This window comes from Glandiceps talaboti, chromosome 11 (assembly GCF_964340395.1).
Source record: "Glandiceps talaboti chromosome 11, keGlaTala1.1, whole genome shotgun sequence".
NCBI classification, from domain to species: Eukaryota; Metazoa; Hemichordata; class Enteropneusta; family Spengelidae; genus Glandiceps; species Glandiceps talaboti.
This window is the reverse complement of record NC_135559.1, coordinates 8,031,259-8,048,758: the sequence shown is the minus strand read 5'-3', so window position 1 is coordinate 8,048,758 and position 17,500 is coordinate 8,031,259. Positions and strand designations below refer to the sequence as shown.

General features: G+C 36.2%; 2 protein-coding genes across 2 annotated transcripts in view; one reads left to right on the top strand and one right to left on the bottom strand.

Annotated features, from left to right (window-relative positions):
- Nucleotides 1-2,154: 2,154 nt before the first annotated feature.
- Nucleotides 2,155-5,548, bottom strand: LOC144442757 (trimethyllysine dioxygenase, mitochondrial-like). Its single transcript, XM_078132130.1, has 6 exons — nt 5,520-5,548; nt 5,133-5,263; nt 4,469-4,716; nt 3,869-4,017; nt 3,031-3,261; nt 2,155-2,542 (listed from the first exon to the last, which is right to left on the bottom strand). The coding sequence occupies exons 1-6, from the start codon at nt 5,546-5,548 to the stop codon at nt 2,269-2,271; spliced, it is 1,062 nt and encodes a 353-aa protein (XP_077988256.1). The 3' UTR covers nt 2,155-2,268.
- A 10,491-nt stretch (nt 5,549-16,039) lies between these two features.
- Nucleotides 16,040-17,500, top strand: part of LOC144442756 (trimethyllysine dioxygenase, mitochondrial-like) — a 6,564-nt gene continuing 5,103 nt past the window's right edge. Inside the window, exons 1-2 of the mRNA XM_078132129.1 lie at nt 16,040-16,120; nt 16,493-16,791. Of these exons, the coding sequence (XP_077988255.1) occupies nt 16,040-16,120; nt 16,493-16,791 (380 nt within the window). The remainder of the gene's footprint in view (nt 16,121-16,492; nt 16,792-17,500) is intronic.

Below are 17,500 nucleotides of genomic sequence, written 5' to 3'. Positions count from 1 at the left end.
AGGGCAGGCTGATAAGCCCAGACTGGTGACGTCATTACAGACTACTAAAATTGTAGGCTTATCATGAATTTGTTCAATACTCTAGAATCTGTTCAACATATAACAATCTGTTCGGGTATCTGGTGATGTTTGAACCACGATTTGTGAGAAACATATAGGCCCATAGACCCTCCACCCACATGAACATATTATTATCTCTTACATATATAGTCGTTGTAAAGTATGTATAATCAATGCTGAAAAGAGTATGCTACTGAACAAAAATCCAAACTGGTCTCAAAATGTCGTCATGAAGGCAAATACTCGCTCGCCAACTATAGAAGTAAACCCCCGTAAGGAATAGTTTAGTCCGACCATCTTGTTACGCAATATATACATACAAACATTAAGTGGATATGTATCGACCTTGACAATCCCAAGTTAGTCGTCTGAAGATCGCTCGACGCGAAACTCTGAGTAACGACTTATTACATCCTTTTATATATATATATATATATATATATATATATATATATATATATATATATATATACGGCTCCGTACCATAACTTGTGTACAGCTCCACTTCTCAGTATTGAGCGCTTTTCCTTCAGTTTATGACTTACCTCTTACACTGAATTAGTATATATATATATATATATATATATATATATATATATATATATATATATATATATATATATATATATATATATATATATATATATCTGGGGGAAAAAATATATATGAAAGAAGGCGAGTCTGTTATTTCATTATGTATTTACACTACGGTCCGTTTCACCAAAAGGATCATCAGGTGTTTCAACTAATATCTGCACTTTATAGACAAGCATTTCCCTATATCAAGCGTACTCCATAAAATCTTCAACCGCAATAACGTTAAAGTGACTACAGTTGCATGGACAACATGGGTAAGATTATAAATGCACAACAAAGTACATGTAACTGCAAGAAACCAATTGAATGCCCCCTTGAAGGAAAATGCCTCATAAAAAGCATTGTCTACAAAGTAACGGTTACCACTAACCAAGATCATAAAATATACATAGGTGTTAGTGACACAGAATTCAAAAGCAGATGGAATAGTCTTCATTAAAACTGGAACATAAGAAGAAAGATACTGCGCTCAGTAAATGCATTTGGCACCTCAAAAGATAACAAAACTAACTATGATATGAAATGGAAAGTCCTTAAACAAAATAACTCATACTCCAATGTTACCAAACGTTTTCAACTATGCCTCTGGTAATATTTTATTATAACCGCCAATAAATCGCCCACCTTGAATAGTACAACTGAACTTATCGGTAAACGCAGCCATGCTAATAAGTTCCTACTTAAAAATGTGTAACCTTTATACTACTAATTAACATATGATTGGTGTACACCTAACGGTTAATGCCCCACCTGACTGTACACACACACCCTCACACTGTTCAAAGACAATAAATATGATTGTGCATTGTACAATACATTGATGTTGACCCAAATCCAACAATAGAAGTCATCAAGTCTATTTGAACACATTGACATATAAACAATACAAGTTTGCAACACTTTTGCAGCAAACTATTGTAAATTTGTATAGCCCCCCCCCCCCCCAGTTACAATTTTCATGCTGTCAATAATCAAACTAACCAATGGTTGACTTCTATTCAGTTAGAGTTCGATAGGAAATATCTTCATGGATAGAAAGACTGGCAGAGAGAAGTGGAGCCCCAAACTTATCTCTAAATGTCTCTCTTCTTAAAGTCTAACATAACATAGCATAACATAACATTATATATCTACTGTTTATATCATCTCTTAGCAATAAAATATAGATAAGTGAGATTTATACCCTAATATTCAATGTAGTTCTGGGGTCAATATTCCTTTCTAGTATCCGTTACTTTGATAATACGTGCATAAATTGTATTTATACATTATTGTTGAATAAAGTTCTGTAGCTACAGTGAAGAAATACATAAATAATATTTATACAGTCACCAATATTCAATAAAGTTCTGGATCAATATTTGAATTTATAACATCGTTTTCATACAGCCTTCAGTGATTGGCTTAGACCATGTCACATGGTGTGGACTAGCGACCCATAGTGACATCAATTTGCATTCAGAAGGTAATATTCATTTTGTATTTCCCTTGGGCACTATATAACAGCAGCACAAGAGTCCTATTGGCGATTTGCTTTGACTATGGAATATGTGCCTTGGAATAGAATATGTGCCTTGGAATGTGATGTTATAATACATGCATAAATTATAATTATACACTCATGTTCAATAAAGTTCTATATCTGCTGTTCAAATCATCTCTTGGCATAAAACAGCCACAGATTTGTCTTTGACCAGTAAAAGATGTCCGACCATGAAGAACTCTCCAATTGTCCACTAACAAGACAGTCCCTGGCCATAATTTGATCTGTAACTCATTATCAGGTGAGTTGAGTTCTTTGCCGAATGACAAATACGCTTCATAGAATGTCATCAGTTCTGAATTGCCAAGGTGACTGATAGTATGGCGATCAAAGGTATTGAATCTGTGAAAAAGAACAAACCAACAGTAAAGAACCCTTTGCTGTTATCTCTCCTTAGCTATTTTATTTCCAATTTTATAACTCCATTTCAGAGAGATAAATGTACAATGAATAGAGGTGAAAATAACTTTTCCTAGGTCCTTTTCCTAGCAATGCAGTTAATAAATCCAGCCTCAGATTTCTTCCTCTCTAAATTTTAATTGCTATACAATGAAAGATTGTCCACTTGATCACAACTGTATTGGTTAATGACATCACCATTACAAACATATGAGGGACTGGTCAGTTTGTCAGACCGGGGGGGGGGGTTGTTCTGTGGATTTTCAGACTAAAGTTCGCATGCGCGTGGCTCATCAGTTTCACGGTTATAGAGCTCATAACATTAGGGTTCTGATACTAGTCTTCTTTGCCTCGTGTTGACAAGGCCCTTTATGCCACTCGTAATTTTCCTCGGATAAACAAAGAAATGTATTTGGAAAACTCTTACATACCGTATATGCATCAAATCTCCATTGATCGGATCGTGTTGTAAAACTGGTCCAATACCTCGAATGTGTAGTTTTCTTTTTGTGTCCAGATAATGGTGGCAAAGTGGAACTTGACTTAATGTCTTATAGTATTTGGGATGTTTATCTTTTAATTTCATGGCAGCATGGAAGCCATCGACCAGTAAAGTTTTCCCACCCTCACCGTCATGTCTAAGGCAATGGAAGATCTGAACTCTGAAAGAAGAATTTGAAAACGGCAATGTTTCTGCATTCCATACTGTTTAAACAAACACCATAAGATCCTTCACATTCTAAGTAAACAAAGATTGATACGGGGATTATGCATCACATCACATCACATCACATCACATCACATCATAACACATCACATCACATCATATCACATATCATATCATATATCATATCATATCACATCACATCACATCACATTATACTGCATTACATACACAGAAACTGAGAAAGAAAGCCTGTAGTCATTGTCTCAGCCTGAAGGTTCACACTGCATTACGTCACAATCATATCACATCACATCAGAGCACAGCACAGCACATCACATCACATCATATCACACCACACCACACCACATCACACCACACCACATCATATCACATCACACCACACCACATCATATCACATCACATCACACCACACCACATCACACCACACCACATCACACCACACCACATCATATCACATCACATAACATCACACCACACTACACTACACCACACCACACCACACCACACCACACCACACCACACCACACCACACCACACTGAATTACATGCACAAAAGGAAGAAAGACTTTACATTATCTCACCCTGAAGGTTCATTGAAATATGTAGTATCTGTATGTCCTCTCAAGTGTACATCAGAGTAAGCAACATCAGCAAACTCCATGTCATCTGTAACACCCCACATTTTACCATAGATTGTCTCTCTGATAAAACTCACCCTCTCAGCTACTTTCTGTCAGCCAAAATATACATCCCATGATGGAGTTTGAAAGGAATACATTTTGTCAAGATAAAGAAATCATGGTAAATGTGATGTCACCACAATAGCTTTTCCCATAAACCCTTGAAGGAAATCTCTAACATGGCCGAACACATGTCAAGGGCAGTAGGACTTCTGTACACGATTACAAGTTGAATGAATTACTAAGGTACTATTTGATAAGTTGATAACAGTAATCTATAGAAGTACAAAAAGCAGGAATAAATGTAAATCAGACTGGATGTTACCTTTTAAGGAATACGGACATGAATTTTATAAAAGTACAATTAAGATGAGGTATACTTTTACACATGAAGTAATTTCTAAAGGAATACATACAGTCTTCATTTTTTTTATAGTTTGAAGTGGACCGAGGTTGTACGGCAGAAGGGTCCAACTTTTGGAGGTTTTATCATATGCTTACCTGGGTGTCTTCAAAAGTAGCTGGAGTACCTTCAACAAGTAAAAACCCATATTTTGCTAGGTTTCGCAAGCCCACTTTCAAACCATCCTCATCTTGCAAAAATCGTTTATAATTTACAGGCATGTTGCCTTCAATGGTTTTAGCATCCCATAATAATAACTGCTTGTTCCATTCTGATTGGCTGGCACCACTGTCATAGCTGTTAACCAACCAATCAATGCTGTAGTTGGAGATATGTCCATCTGGCCCTGTGTATGCAATCAAATTTGACAGTGCTTTTCACATGTTATTGTGGCAACTGTCTCTTTTTGTGAGAGGATATCAGAGCAGACATATTGATATGGTAAGTCTGAAAACATGACTAGCACAATTAATGTATAAAGCCAATCATAATAGGCAATACCAACATGCCATGCTATAGCAGAGCATTTATTATATTTAAATCACCTATTGGTAAAATGATATGTGTTGATGTATACAATAGTCATTACATTCCTTTCACTTTACTCAGACTTAGCAACTTTCTCGAACTTTGAACTTTACTCTCATATTTGAAGATTGAACTGGGAACTTGACAAGAATATTAGCATCAACATCGTGAACTTTGACCACAAGCATATTTACGGCACCGTTGCTTCTGCAGAAATATGTGCTCTCTACGTACATTCAAGTGTTAGAGACTTCTTCCCACTGTCTAATCTTTCTAGTTGGACTTTCCTTGGTGAGATATTGGCATCAATTGTTGTAATATCAAATTGTCTTTGATATGTTGTAAAGTTGTAGCAGTCGTTACATCTGAAACAGATCACATTTGAATCAAGTGAGAAAAAGTTTTCCTTTGTTCTGTTCATGTGTGAAAACAATAACGCAAATGGCATCTAGCACAACTATAAAGTTTGTGACAATTTTTAGCAGTGTTTATCCACATGCCAAGCCATTCTTGTTATTATCCTTCCAATATGTGCCATCATGTTAATAATAGTATCACTTTACGCATTTTCTCAGTTACTGGTGACCATATCTCATTTTGTTTGAATATTCATCTACTTGCCTAACTATCCCTGTTGTTATCTTTGCCATATACACCATCATTTGGTTGTTGCTATAGGTGTGGTCTTGTTGCTAGATAGATATGTATCCACCTACTAACAAAACCTTGTTGTTATCTTTTCAATATGCACAACATTCAACCGTTGCTATAAGTGTTGTCTTGTTGCTATACAAACATTGGATCGTTTCTTAAACGTTTATCAACTTGCCTACCCATCCCAGTTTTTATGTTTGCAATAAACATCATTATTTGACTGTTGCTGTACCACCCCTTTTGGCCTTATTCACTGTACCTTTTGTAGCCGTGTTTTATGGCGTTTGTCGCTGTATTTAGGCGTAAAAAATTATGTGGTTCTGATTACATTTATTTATTTTTTTCATGTGTGAATACGAGTGTCTAGTTCAGGTTTTCCATTGTTTTCCAAAATGGTCTTTGTGTTGTTTATTTCTTCCTATCAGATGTACAGCCATTACAGATTGGAAGAATAGTTTTATATTGCCTTTTTAAGTTGATGTCAGTTTTCGCATCCACTATTTCCTTCGAGACTTCACGATTTTCACGATCTTATTGTTATTTTTCTTGATTACGTAACAAAAACTTTAGGGTCGGCGTGAAAAACTAGGTGGGGTCGGGGTAACCGGCACCAAATACATTTTTTTTATTTGGCCTTAGTTCATTTTAATATGCATAACAACCAACTGATATGCTGGTACTTAGCATTAGCCCCTACTGATAATGATATATATCCATTATTGCTGGTTTTAGATCTGCTGTGACCAGAATGTCATGAACTCAGTGGTGGACAGGTAAAACTGAATTTTGATATGCAGAGACAAAGTCTTGTCCTTCTCACATTAACTTAATTAGCACAAACAAACACAAACACACACACACGCGCGCGCGCGCGTACGCACGAACGCACGCACGCACACGCACACACGCACACACACACACACACACACACACACACACGCACACGCACGCACACACACACACACACACACATTTGTTATTCTTAAAGTGCTATTGAATGTCAGTTCAGTTGGGCTAAAAATATGTACGTGTGTCACATAATTAGCAAAGGTTATAGGGCCGGGATCAGCGACATTAGGTTCACCAATCAGAGTTGATGACAAGATGCGGAAATAAGAAGCATAGCAGTATCTGTTAAGTAGGTAAATTAGCATAATATGTTCCGACAGATGGCTGGAAAGTGGATCACCAACTTGACTGAATTTGCATGATATATTATGAAGGAACCCGGCTATGATCATCCAATTGTGTGTGTCAACCGAATTATTTTTGACACTAGTATTAAAAGAGACAATGTTTGGTAACAATGAATGCAGCTTTAATATTCAAAAAAATGGTTAGTAAAATTGGAAAGTAGGCAGTAAAAGTTAAACAAAAGTTTGAGGGCGCCAAATGGAGAGTTTACGGCATGGGCTTCCATGTTAAACTTTGAATAAAAGGGAAAGAGAGCAGTGTGGAGGTCGGGGGGGGGGTATCTAGTGTTATTTTAACATGTCAGGTGATAACAATACCCTTTCCTGATCACACTTGAAATTGAATTCAGAAATGTTACACAACTCCTCAAAGAAAACTGTTACACGCCACACTATTTAAAATGTTATCATTATGACAATTTACAGGACTCTGGCACAAAGTCAGGTCAGTATTCTTAGTAATTTGATTTGATGGTAATGCTTTGGTCAACAGTCTGTATATAAATAAACCTTTGACAAGAAAATTTCAAAGTTTAGGTGCAGCCGCTAGTTTCTTCACTTGCAGCTCAACAATTTTTTTTTATCATACCCTGGAAACAAATTTGTAAACAAGAATGTGTTTAAACAATCAACAGTGGTTATTTTGAGTGCTATGCAGCAGTTTTATGTGTAATGTACTATTCTTGGGTTTCATTGGCGTATGCGAGTTACTGGCTGTGTATTTCTGTAAAGTGTGTTGACGTGCGTAAACACGATTTTATGTTTTTTTTTATACACAGACAATACAGTTTGTAAACTGAATTGAATTGAATATATTCAACAATTTTTCATATTTCTAAACATGGCTTATGAGTTAAGTGTATTTGTGTGTTATTTTATTGCGATGGTATTATTGTCTGATAATAGTTTTTAGAATTTGATAATTTTAATAACAATAGGACCATCACCAACTGTGTCCAACTAAAAGTGAAAATTATTAAACCCAGCTTGTGTGTGGTAAACCCTCCATTGAAGTACATATACACCATCCTTTGGTTGTTGCTATAGGTGTGGTCTTGTTGTTAGATAGATATGTATCCACCTGCTAACAAAACCTTGTTGTTATCTTTTCAATATGCACAACATTCAACCGTTGCTATAAGTGTTGTCTTGTTGCTATACAAACATTGGATCGTTTCTTAAACGTTTATCAACATGCCTACCCATCCCAGTTTTTATGTTTGCAATAAACATCATTATTTGACTGTTGCTGTACCACCCCTTTTGGCCTTATTCACTGTACCTTTTGTAGCCGTGTTTTATGGCGTTTGTGGCTGTATTTAGGCGTAAAAAATTGTGTGGTTCTGATTACATTTATTTATTTTTTTCAAGTGTGAGTACGAGTGTCTAGTTCAGGTTTTCCATTGTTTTCCAAAATGGTCTTTGTGTTGTTTATTTCTTCCTATCAGATGTACAGCCATTACATATTGGAAGAATAGTTTTATATTGCCTATTTAAGTTGATGTCAGTTTTCGCATCCACTATTTCCTTCGAAACTTCACGATGTTCACGATCTTTTTGTTATTTTTCTTGATTACGTAACAAAAAGTTTAGGGTCGGCGTGAAAAAACTAGGTGGGGTCGGGGTAACCGGCACCAAACACATTTTTTTTATTTGGCCTTAGTTCATTTTAATATGCATAACAATCAACTGATATACTGGTATTTAGCATTAGCCACTACTGATAATGATAGTGATATCCATTATTGCTGGTTTTAGATCTGCTGTGACCAGAATGTCGTGAACTCAGTGGTGGACAGGTAAAACTGAATTTTGATATGCAGAGACAAAATCTTGTCGTTCTCACATTAACTTAATTAGCACAAACACACACACACACACACACACACACACACGCGCGCGAGCGTACGCACGAACGCACGCACACACACACACGTACGTACGTACGCGCGCGCGCACGCGCGCGCACACACACACACACACACACACACACACACACACACACACACACACACACACACACACATTTGCTATTCTTAAAGTGCTATTGAACGTCAGTTCAGTTGGGCTAAAAATATGTACGTGTGTCACATAATTAGCAAAGGTTATAGGGCCGGGATCAGTGACATTAGGTTCACCAATCAGAGTTGATGACAAGATGCGGAAATAAGAAGCATACAGTATCTGTTAAGTAGGTAAATTAGCATAATATGTTCCGACAGATGGCTGGAAAGTGGATCACCAACTTGACTGAATTTGCATGATATATTATGAAGGAACCCGGCTATGATCATCCAATTGTGTGTGTCAACCGAATTATTTTTGACACTAGTATTAAAAGAGACGATGTTTGGTAACAATGAATGCAGCTTTAATATTCAAAAAAATGGTTAGTAAAATTGGAAAGTAGGCAGTAAAAGTTGAACAAAAGTTTGAGGGCGCCAAATGGAGAGTTTACGGCATGGGCTTCCATGTTAAAATTTGAATAAAAGGGAAAGAGAGCAGTGTGGAGGTCGGGGGGGGGTTATCTAGTGTTATTTTAACATGTCAGGTGATAACAATACCCTTTCCTGATCACACTTGAAATTGAATTCAGAAATGTTACACAAATCCTCAAAGTACACTGTTACACGCCACACTATTTAACATTGTATCATTATGACAATTTACAGGACTCTGGCACAAAGTCAGGTCAGTATTCTTAGTAATTTGATTTGATGGTAATGCTTTGGTCAACAGTCTGTATATAAATAAACCTTTGACAAGAAAATTTCAAAGTTTAGGTGCAGCCGCTAGTTTCTTCACTTGCAGCTCAACAATTTTTTTTTTATCATACCCTGGAAACAAATTTGTAAACAAGAATGTGTTTAAACAATCAACAGTGGTTATTTTGAGTGCTATGCAGCAGTTTTATGTGTAATGTACTATTCTTGGGTTTCATTGGCGTATGCGAGTTACTGGCTGTGTATTTCTGTAAAGTGTGTTGACGTGCGTAAACACGATTTTATGTTTTTTTTTATACACAGACAATACAGTTTGTAAACTGAATTGAATTGAATATATTCAACAATTTTTCATATTTCTTAACATGGCTTATGAGTTAAGTGTATTTGTGTGTTATTTTATTGCGATGGTATTATTGTCTGATAATAGTTTTTAGAATTTGATAATCTCGTAATCATACGTATCACCATGCCTTTGATATTTCTATATTACATGGATATACACTATATCTGACCTGCAATGATCTCATAACCATACATTATTTATTCATATCACCCTGCCACTCTGATATTTCTATATTACATAGATATACACTATATCTGACCTGCAATGATCTTGTAATCATGCATTATTTAGTCGTACCACCCTGCCACTGATATTTCTATATTACATGGATATACACTATATCTGACCTGCAATGATCTCGTAACCATACATTATTTAGTCATATCACTCTGCCACTCTGATATTTCTATATTTCATAGATATACACTATATTATTCACTGTACCTTTTGTAGCCGTGTTTTATGGCGTTTCTGGCTGTATTTAGGCGTAAAAAATTGTGTGGTTCTGATTACATTTATTTATTTTTTTCATGTGTGAGTACGAGTGTCTAGTTCAGGTTTTCCATTGTTTTCCAAAATGGTCTCTGTGTTGTTTATTTCTTCCTATCAGATGTACAGCCATTTCAGATTGGAAGAATAGTTTTATATTGCCTTTTTAAGTTGATGTCAGTTTTCGCATCCACTATATCCTTCGAGACTTCACGATTTTCACGATCTTATTGTTATTTTTCTTTAATATATATATATATATATATATATATATATATATATATATATATATATATATATATATATATATATATATATATATATATATATATATATATATATATATATATATATATATATATATCCATTATTGCTGGTTTTAGTACATCTGCTGTGACCAGAATGTCGTGAACTCAGTGGTGGACAGGTAAAACTGAATTTTGATATGCAGAGACAAAGTCTTGTCCTTCTCACATTAACTTAATTAGCACAAACACACACGCGCGCGCGCGCGTACACACGAGCGCACGCACGCGCACGCACGCGCACGCGCGCGCACACGCACACACACACACACACATTTGCTATTCTTAATAAGTGCTATTGAACGTCAGTTCAGTAGGGCTAAAAATATGTACGTGTGTCACATAATTAGCAAAGGTTATAGGGCCGGGATCAGCGGCATTAGGTTCACCAATCAGAGTTGATGACAAGATGCGGAAATAAGAAGCATAGCAGTATCTGTTAAGTAGGTAAATTAGCATAATATGTTCCGACAGATGGCTGGAAAGTGGGTCACCAACTTAACTGAATTTGCATGATATATTATGAAGGAACCCGGCTATGATCATCCAATTGTGTGTGTCAACCGAATTATTTTTGACACTAGTATTAAAAGAGACAACGTTTGGTAACAATGAATGCAGCTTTAATATTCAAAAAAATGGTTAGTAAAATTGGAAAGTAGGCAGTAAAAGTTGAACAAAAGTTTGAGGGCGCCAAATGGGGAGGTTACGGCATGGGTTTCCATGTTAAACTTTGAATAAAAGGGAAAGAGAGCAGTGTGGAGGTCGGGGGGGGGGGGTTATCTAGTGTTATTTTAACATGTCAGGTGATAACAATACCCTTTCCTGATCACACTTGAAATTGAATTCAGAAATGTTACACAACTCCTCAAAGAACACTGTTACACGCCACACTATTTAACATTGTATCATTATGACAATTTACAGGACTCTGGCACAAAGTCAGGTCAGTATTCTTAGTAATTTGATTTGATGGTAATGCTTTGGTCAACAGTCTGTATATAAATAAACCTTTGACAAGAAAATTTCAAAGTTTAGGTGCAGCCGCTAGTTTCTTCACTTGCAGCTCAACAATTTTTTTTTTATCATACCCTGGAAACAAATTTGTAAACAAGAATGTGTTTAAACAATCAACAGTGGTTATTTTGAGTGCTATGCAGCAGTTTTATGTGTAATGTACTATTCTTGGGTTTCATTGGCGTATGCGAGTTACTGGCTGTGTATTTCTGTAAAGTGTGTTGACGTGTGTAAACACGATTTTATGTGTTTTTATACACAGACAATACAGTTTGTAAACTGAATTGAATTGAATATTATTCAACAATTTTTCATATTTCTTAACATGGCTTATGAGTTAAGTGTATTTGTGTGTTATTTTATTGCGATGGTATTATTGTCTGATAATAGTTTTTAGAATTTGATAATCTCGTAATCATACGTATCACCATGCCTTTGATATTTCTATATTACATGGATATACACTATATCTGACCTGCAATGATCTCATAACCATACAATATTTATTAATATCACCCTGCCACTCTGATATTTCTATATTACATAGATATACACTATATCTGACCTGCAATGATCTCGTAACCATACATTATTTAGTCATATCACCCTGCCACTCTGATATTTCTATATTTCATAGATATACACTATATCTGACCTGCAATGATTTCATAACCATACATTATTCAGTCTTATCACCCTACCATCATGCCATCGATATTTCTCTATTACATAGATATGCACTATTATATCTGACCTGCAACAACATCATAACCATACATTATTTAGTCATATCTGCTGCCAATGTGATATTTCTATACTACATGGATATACACTATATCTGACCTGCAATGATCTCATAACCATACATTAGTCAGTCATACAACCCTGCCATCAATATTTGTATATTACATGGATATACACTATATCTGACCTGCAATGATCTCGTAACCACACATTATTCAGTTTCATCACCCTGCCATCGTGTGATATTTCGATATGGTTATTATTCACTGCTATGGTATTATCAACTGGATCTGTGTGTACATATCTCAGCATGACAGGTGATAGTGAAGACGGACTTCGACAGGATGCAGTTGACACGGCAAAATGCCCGATATATGCTTGAGTAGTCTTCGTCCATAATTGTTTCGGTAATAGATTGGGCAGTGTTCTGAGACGTGTGCTTGTGCCGTTACTACAGAGAAGTCGGCTCAGATATCGTAACATTGCTGTCTGTAATGAGAAAGATAAATCTATCAATAGATATGACAAATGCCTCTTTTGTAGTTCATGTAAAATAACAAGCATGTATACATACGTAGTAAGAACAAAACACAACTCGATAGCAGAGTGACTGATTGGTGGGGGAGGGTAGGGGTCCGGGAGGAATTGTCCCCCTCGCAACTATTAAAATCTATGCCAAAAGTGTATACTCTGGTGATTTTGGTTGTCGGTGGTTAAACCACTTGCCTCTTACCACTGTGGTCGAGGTTCAAACCCATTAAGGGTTCGATTATATTTACCACGCTGTAAGTAAGAAAAGTATGAAAGCCAGTAAGGGACATTTTGTAAAATAAAAAATAAAAAATAATCTGGTGAGCAGGACATGATATGTTGTGTGCACGACTTACTATCTTGTGAACACGAGATACTATCTTGTGAGCACGACATACTATCTTGTAAGCACGACATACTATAAGTCATGCTCACGAGATAGTATCTCGTGCGCACGACATAATTTTTGAAACACTTTAACACATCCTAAGGAGTCCCAATTTCTGATCGGACAATACCTTACATTCAATGGCCGCATAGTTAATAAATTAATTTTGTTTCTCCTATATTCAAGTGAATGATGACTAAATCATCGAATACCAATGTCCAACTGCTCACTTTATTGCCATTCCCTTACTGGCTTTCATAGAAGAGTGTCGTCCAGTTTGACTACCGAACAACACAGGTTTTCTCCGGGTACTCCGGTTTCCTCCTGCATTAACACTGAACCCATGAGGGATGGCCCTCACTGGACTTCTTGGGAGATAAGTGTTTATAGCTATAACTATCCAGAGTATAAATATAGATTATTATTATTAAATACTGACATGTACAAATGTTTTCCTAATTATTCACAACTGTTACAGTGCCTCGTCATCATTCTCAAAAAAATGAAGAAGTGTTCATGAGGTTCTCCTATCCCTATGAAGTCTGTAGGTTACATTTAACAGTTCGATATACTCCCTGGAATACAACGAAAGTCATATCTCTAAAATAACGAAACCCTCACAAAAATGGCAGATGTCTGGCGTCTTACCGATAGCAATGTTCATGAAATTGTGTTCTTTAAATTTGGTACTTACATGATCACAAATGTGTCTGTTGTCCAGTAATTTTGTGTCACTTTCTGATACGTCAGCAAGCTGTTGGATAATACCTGTCTAATGGAATAATTGACACCATAGACATGTAATAGCAGTGTACAAATGCAAAAAGTGCAAACAAACGTTGTCATATATAGAATCCAACATGTTCAGACTTCAACACTGTTAAGCACTGCATGAGCACATAATTTAAACGTGATCTGAATAACACACTTTCTGACGCGTCAGTACATGTAGTTATTGGAGCAAAAAAAAAAGATGAAAAGCTGAGTTTTGGAATAACTTATTTTATGAGGTTATTCTCTTATACTTTTGATACAGCGGGGAGGTTCTAGTTCGTATAAAGGTCAGCCCTGCAGCAATACCTCTTTTGGAGAGATACTTATGGCCGCATATTTTTATTATATACATATTAAGATGTGGCAAAGTTCATTTCCAAACTCCGGTTTTCGTATTATGCTTTGGACTTTAGCATATACCTATTGAGGTACCAATAATCTGAATGTCACAACACGTTTAGAGTAAAGATCAATGTAAACTCAAAAGAAAACATTATTTATTCAGATACCTGGGTATTTTGTTTGACTTTAGCTATACACGGGCCGCAATGTAGCCTCGGGTCATATGCCAGTACGGTTGTCTCAACAGGAAAGTGTCTGTCAACGGGCTCTATTACATACACATAACTTAGTTGAAATACACCTCAGCAACATTGGAGAGTTACAAGGTAAGAAAAGTGTGTTCTTTTCTGTCAATGACTGTGTTTGTGCCAAGCTAAAAGTTCATCTATTTTGTACCAAAGGTATGTACAGAATACCCATACATATACTCTATTGGTGAAGTCCACACACCGCCCTCTGAAACTGCCCGCAATCTCGGAGTCACTATGGATGCAGCGGCTACAATGTCTTCTCATGTATGTATGTAATATCTGCAAATCTGCTTCATGTGCTTTATGGAAGATAGGCAAAATACATATTAATGTACTAGATCAGAAATTAGCTGAGAAGCTTGTACATGCTTTCATAACATCTCGCCTGGATTATTGTAATAGTTTACTTTTCGGTCTTCCTACATCTGAAATTCGCAAACTCCAACTGATTCAAAATTCTGCTGCTAGGCTTGTAACTAGAACGAAAAAAGTGACCACATTACTCCAATTTTACACGACCTGCACTGGCTACCTGTACAGCAACGAATTCAGTTTAAGATTTTATGCATTACTTTTAAAATTATAAGTGGAATTGCCCCAAGTTACTTAGAAGAGCTATTGACAATCCGAGGCTCTGGTCACACCCTCCGTTCTACTTCGAGTGGCGCTATTAACCTACATCAACTGGTCAGTAAAACTAGTTTTTACGGTGGTCGATCGTTTTCAATCTGTGCTCCACACTTATGGAACAGTTTGCCGGCACAACTCAGGGCAGTTCAATCACTGGAAAATTTTAAACAATCGTTGAAAACATTTCTTTTTAAGTCATTTTTTAATTAAGTGTAGTCAGTGCCACTGTCTTTACAATTTCTCCTTTTGTTAATATGTATCGTGAGTTTTTAAATCCTGTTAATTTTGACCAGTGTTTGTATATGTTTTAACTGTCTTTTTTTCCAATCAGTTTTTAATCAAGTATTATATTTTCATCAGTGTTTGTATACTTTTAACTGTCTCTTTTTCCATTTTTTTCTTTAAATTGTCTGAGATTTTTAAAATGTAATGCGCTATAGACGAAATAAAAGTTTATGATTATGATTATTATTATACTCTAGGGGTGACGTCAATAATGAAATGTAGGAGAGAAAACTAAATTCTTTTTAGGTAGGCCGTTTTAGCCCCTACTGGATGACACTGGAAGGAGCTTATACGTACAGTTCTGTCCGTCCGTCCTTGTGTAATCCGTTAGTGCATGTATGTGTGCATGCGTTCACCCTCATATATCTGACATGCACCAACTGATTCAAGCATACCTGGAGCAAAGGTAACATACTCTGTGAGACATATACAGGTCCGTTTATTTTGCGATTGAATCATATATGGCCGAATGGCAGCCATATTTGTTGTAAAATTTCACAATTTACATCGTAATTTTGGAGGTGTATACCTCAAACCACTATGGTCTGAGGTAATGTAACGACTCCATTCAAGTGCCTACACCCATATTATCACATACGACTCACGAGCGGCTCTCTTTTAAGATCTTCAACTTTGACCTTGAAAGTCTTCTTCAATGTCAAATAGCCAAATGTTGATTATCGTCTTTGCTATTTTTGCGTCAAACATTTCTAGCGATGATATTTTAATCTTTACTTGGGTTTTCTTATCATGCCACAGATATGCATGTCACTTAACACCAATTAAAATCCAAGATCATTACCAATTTCTCGTCACGTGTCCACTTCAATGTACATGCACATGATTGAATCACCACCTTGTCCTAAACTAAGAACATGACATTATAGCAAATAATTAAAAGAATCATTTATCCATTTTGTAGATGATGGGGTTTATGACTACACGTTGCCTCTTCAATTATAGAAGATTGCGCGCTGTAACCACACAGTCGTACTTATTCCATAGAAGCATAAAGGCCCATGCCAATACCGCATCGAATCTTATGGTCATTCCTGTCGCTACTACAAAAGCGATACCATCTTTACAACTTGCAAACCAGAGACTTCTGCACTCAGACTCAACCCGTGGTATTGATGCAGCATGGGTTGGTAAAAATGTAGAGGTTGTACACGGTGGTAAAAAGACAATACTCAATAACCTTTGGTTGAGAGATCACTGCAGGTAGGACTCTACCATGATGTTAAATTTTATTGGCACGGCTGGGCATTCATACACAGACACATTTTTTTTTATCAGGATGCACAGACCATGGCATGAATCGGAAACATAATGTACAATAATGTGTCGTATGAAAGAGCATTGATTGTTATAGTTGTGGACGATGAACGAATGAACACATTTTGTCGACATATCACAAACGACTATAGCTAAAACGGAGTATTTGCCAGAAGACTGCATATAACATATACATTTTATCAACACCGATCATTTGGCATGTTGAGGTTATTGTATGGCTAGTACCTTTATTTTTGTGGGTTTTTTTTTTGAGTTTTTGTTTACGTTCATTCAACTGTTGGAACTGCCCTGAATAACAACCATTTTGTGTTCAGCAGTGCTATCAAAGAAAAAAAACTATACTTTCAAAATTATTACATCCAATTGTAAATGTATATGTTACATGGTCTCCTGGCAAACATTGCCTGTTTTTAGCTGTAAAGTTCTAATGAATTATCTTTGCCGAAAATATTCCTGCACGTGATGTGTTGCCCCAGTTACTGTTCAGCATGATTAGCAAATTCTATAAATTCTCTGGTCAGGATTCAACATGGTATCTAACTAAACCACGTCTCATATGCAGATCACAGACACATTGTAGTATTTACATATTGCAAATTTCTTTTTAAAAAACTATGTTTCCAGGTAATATTGA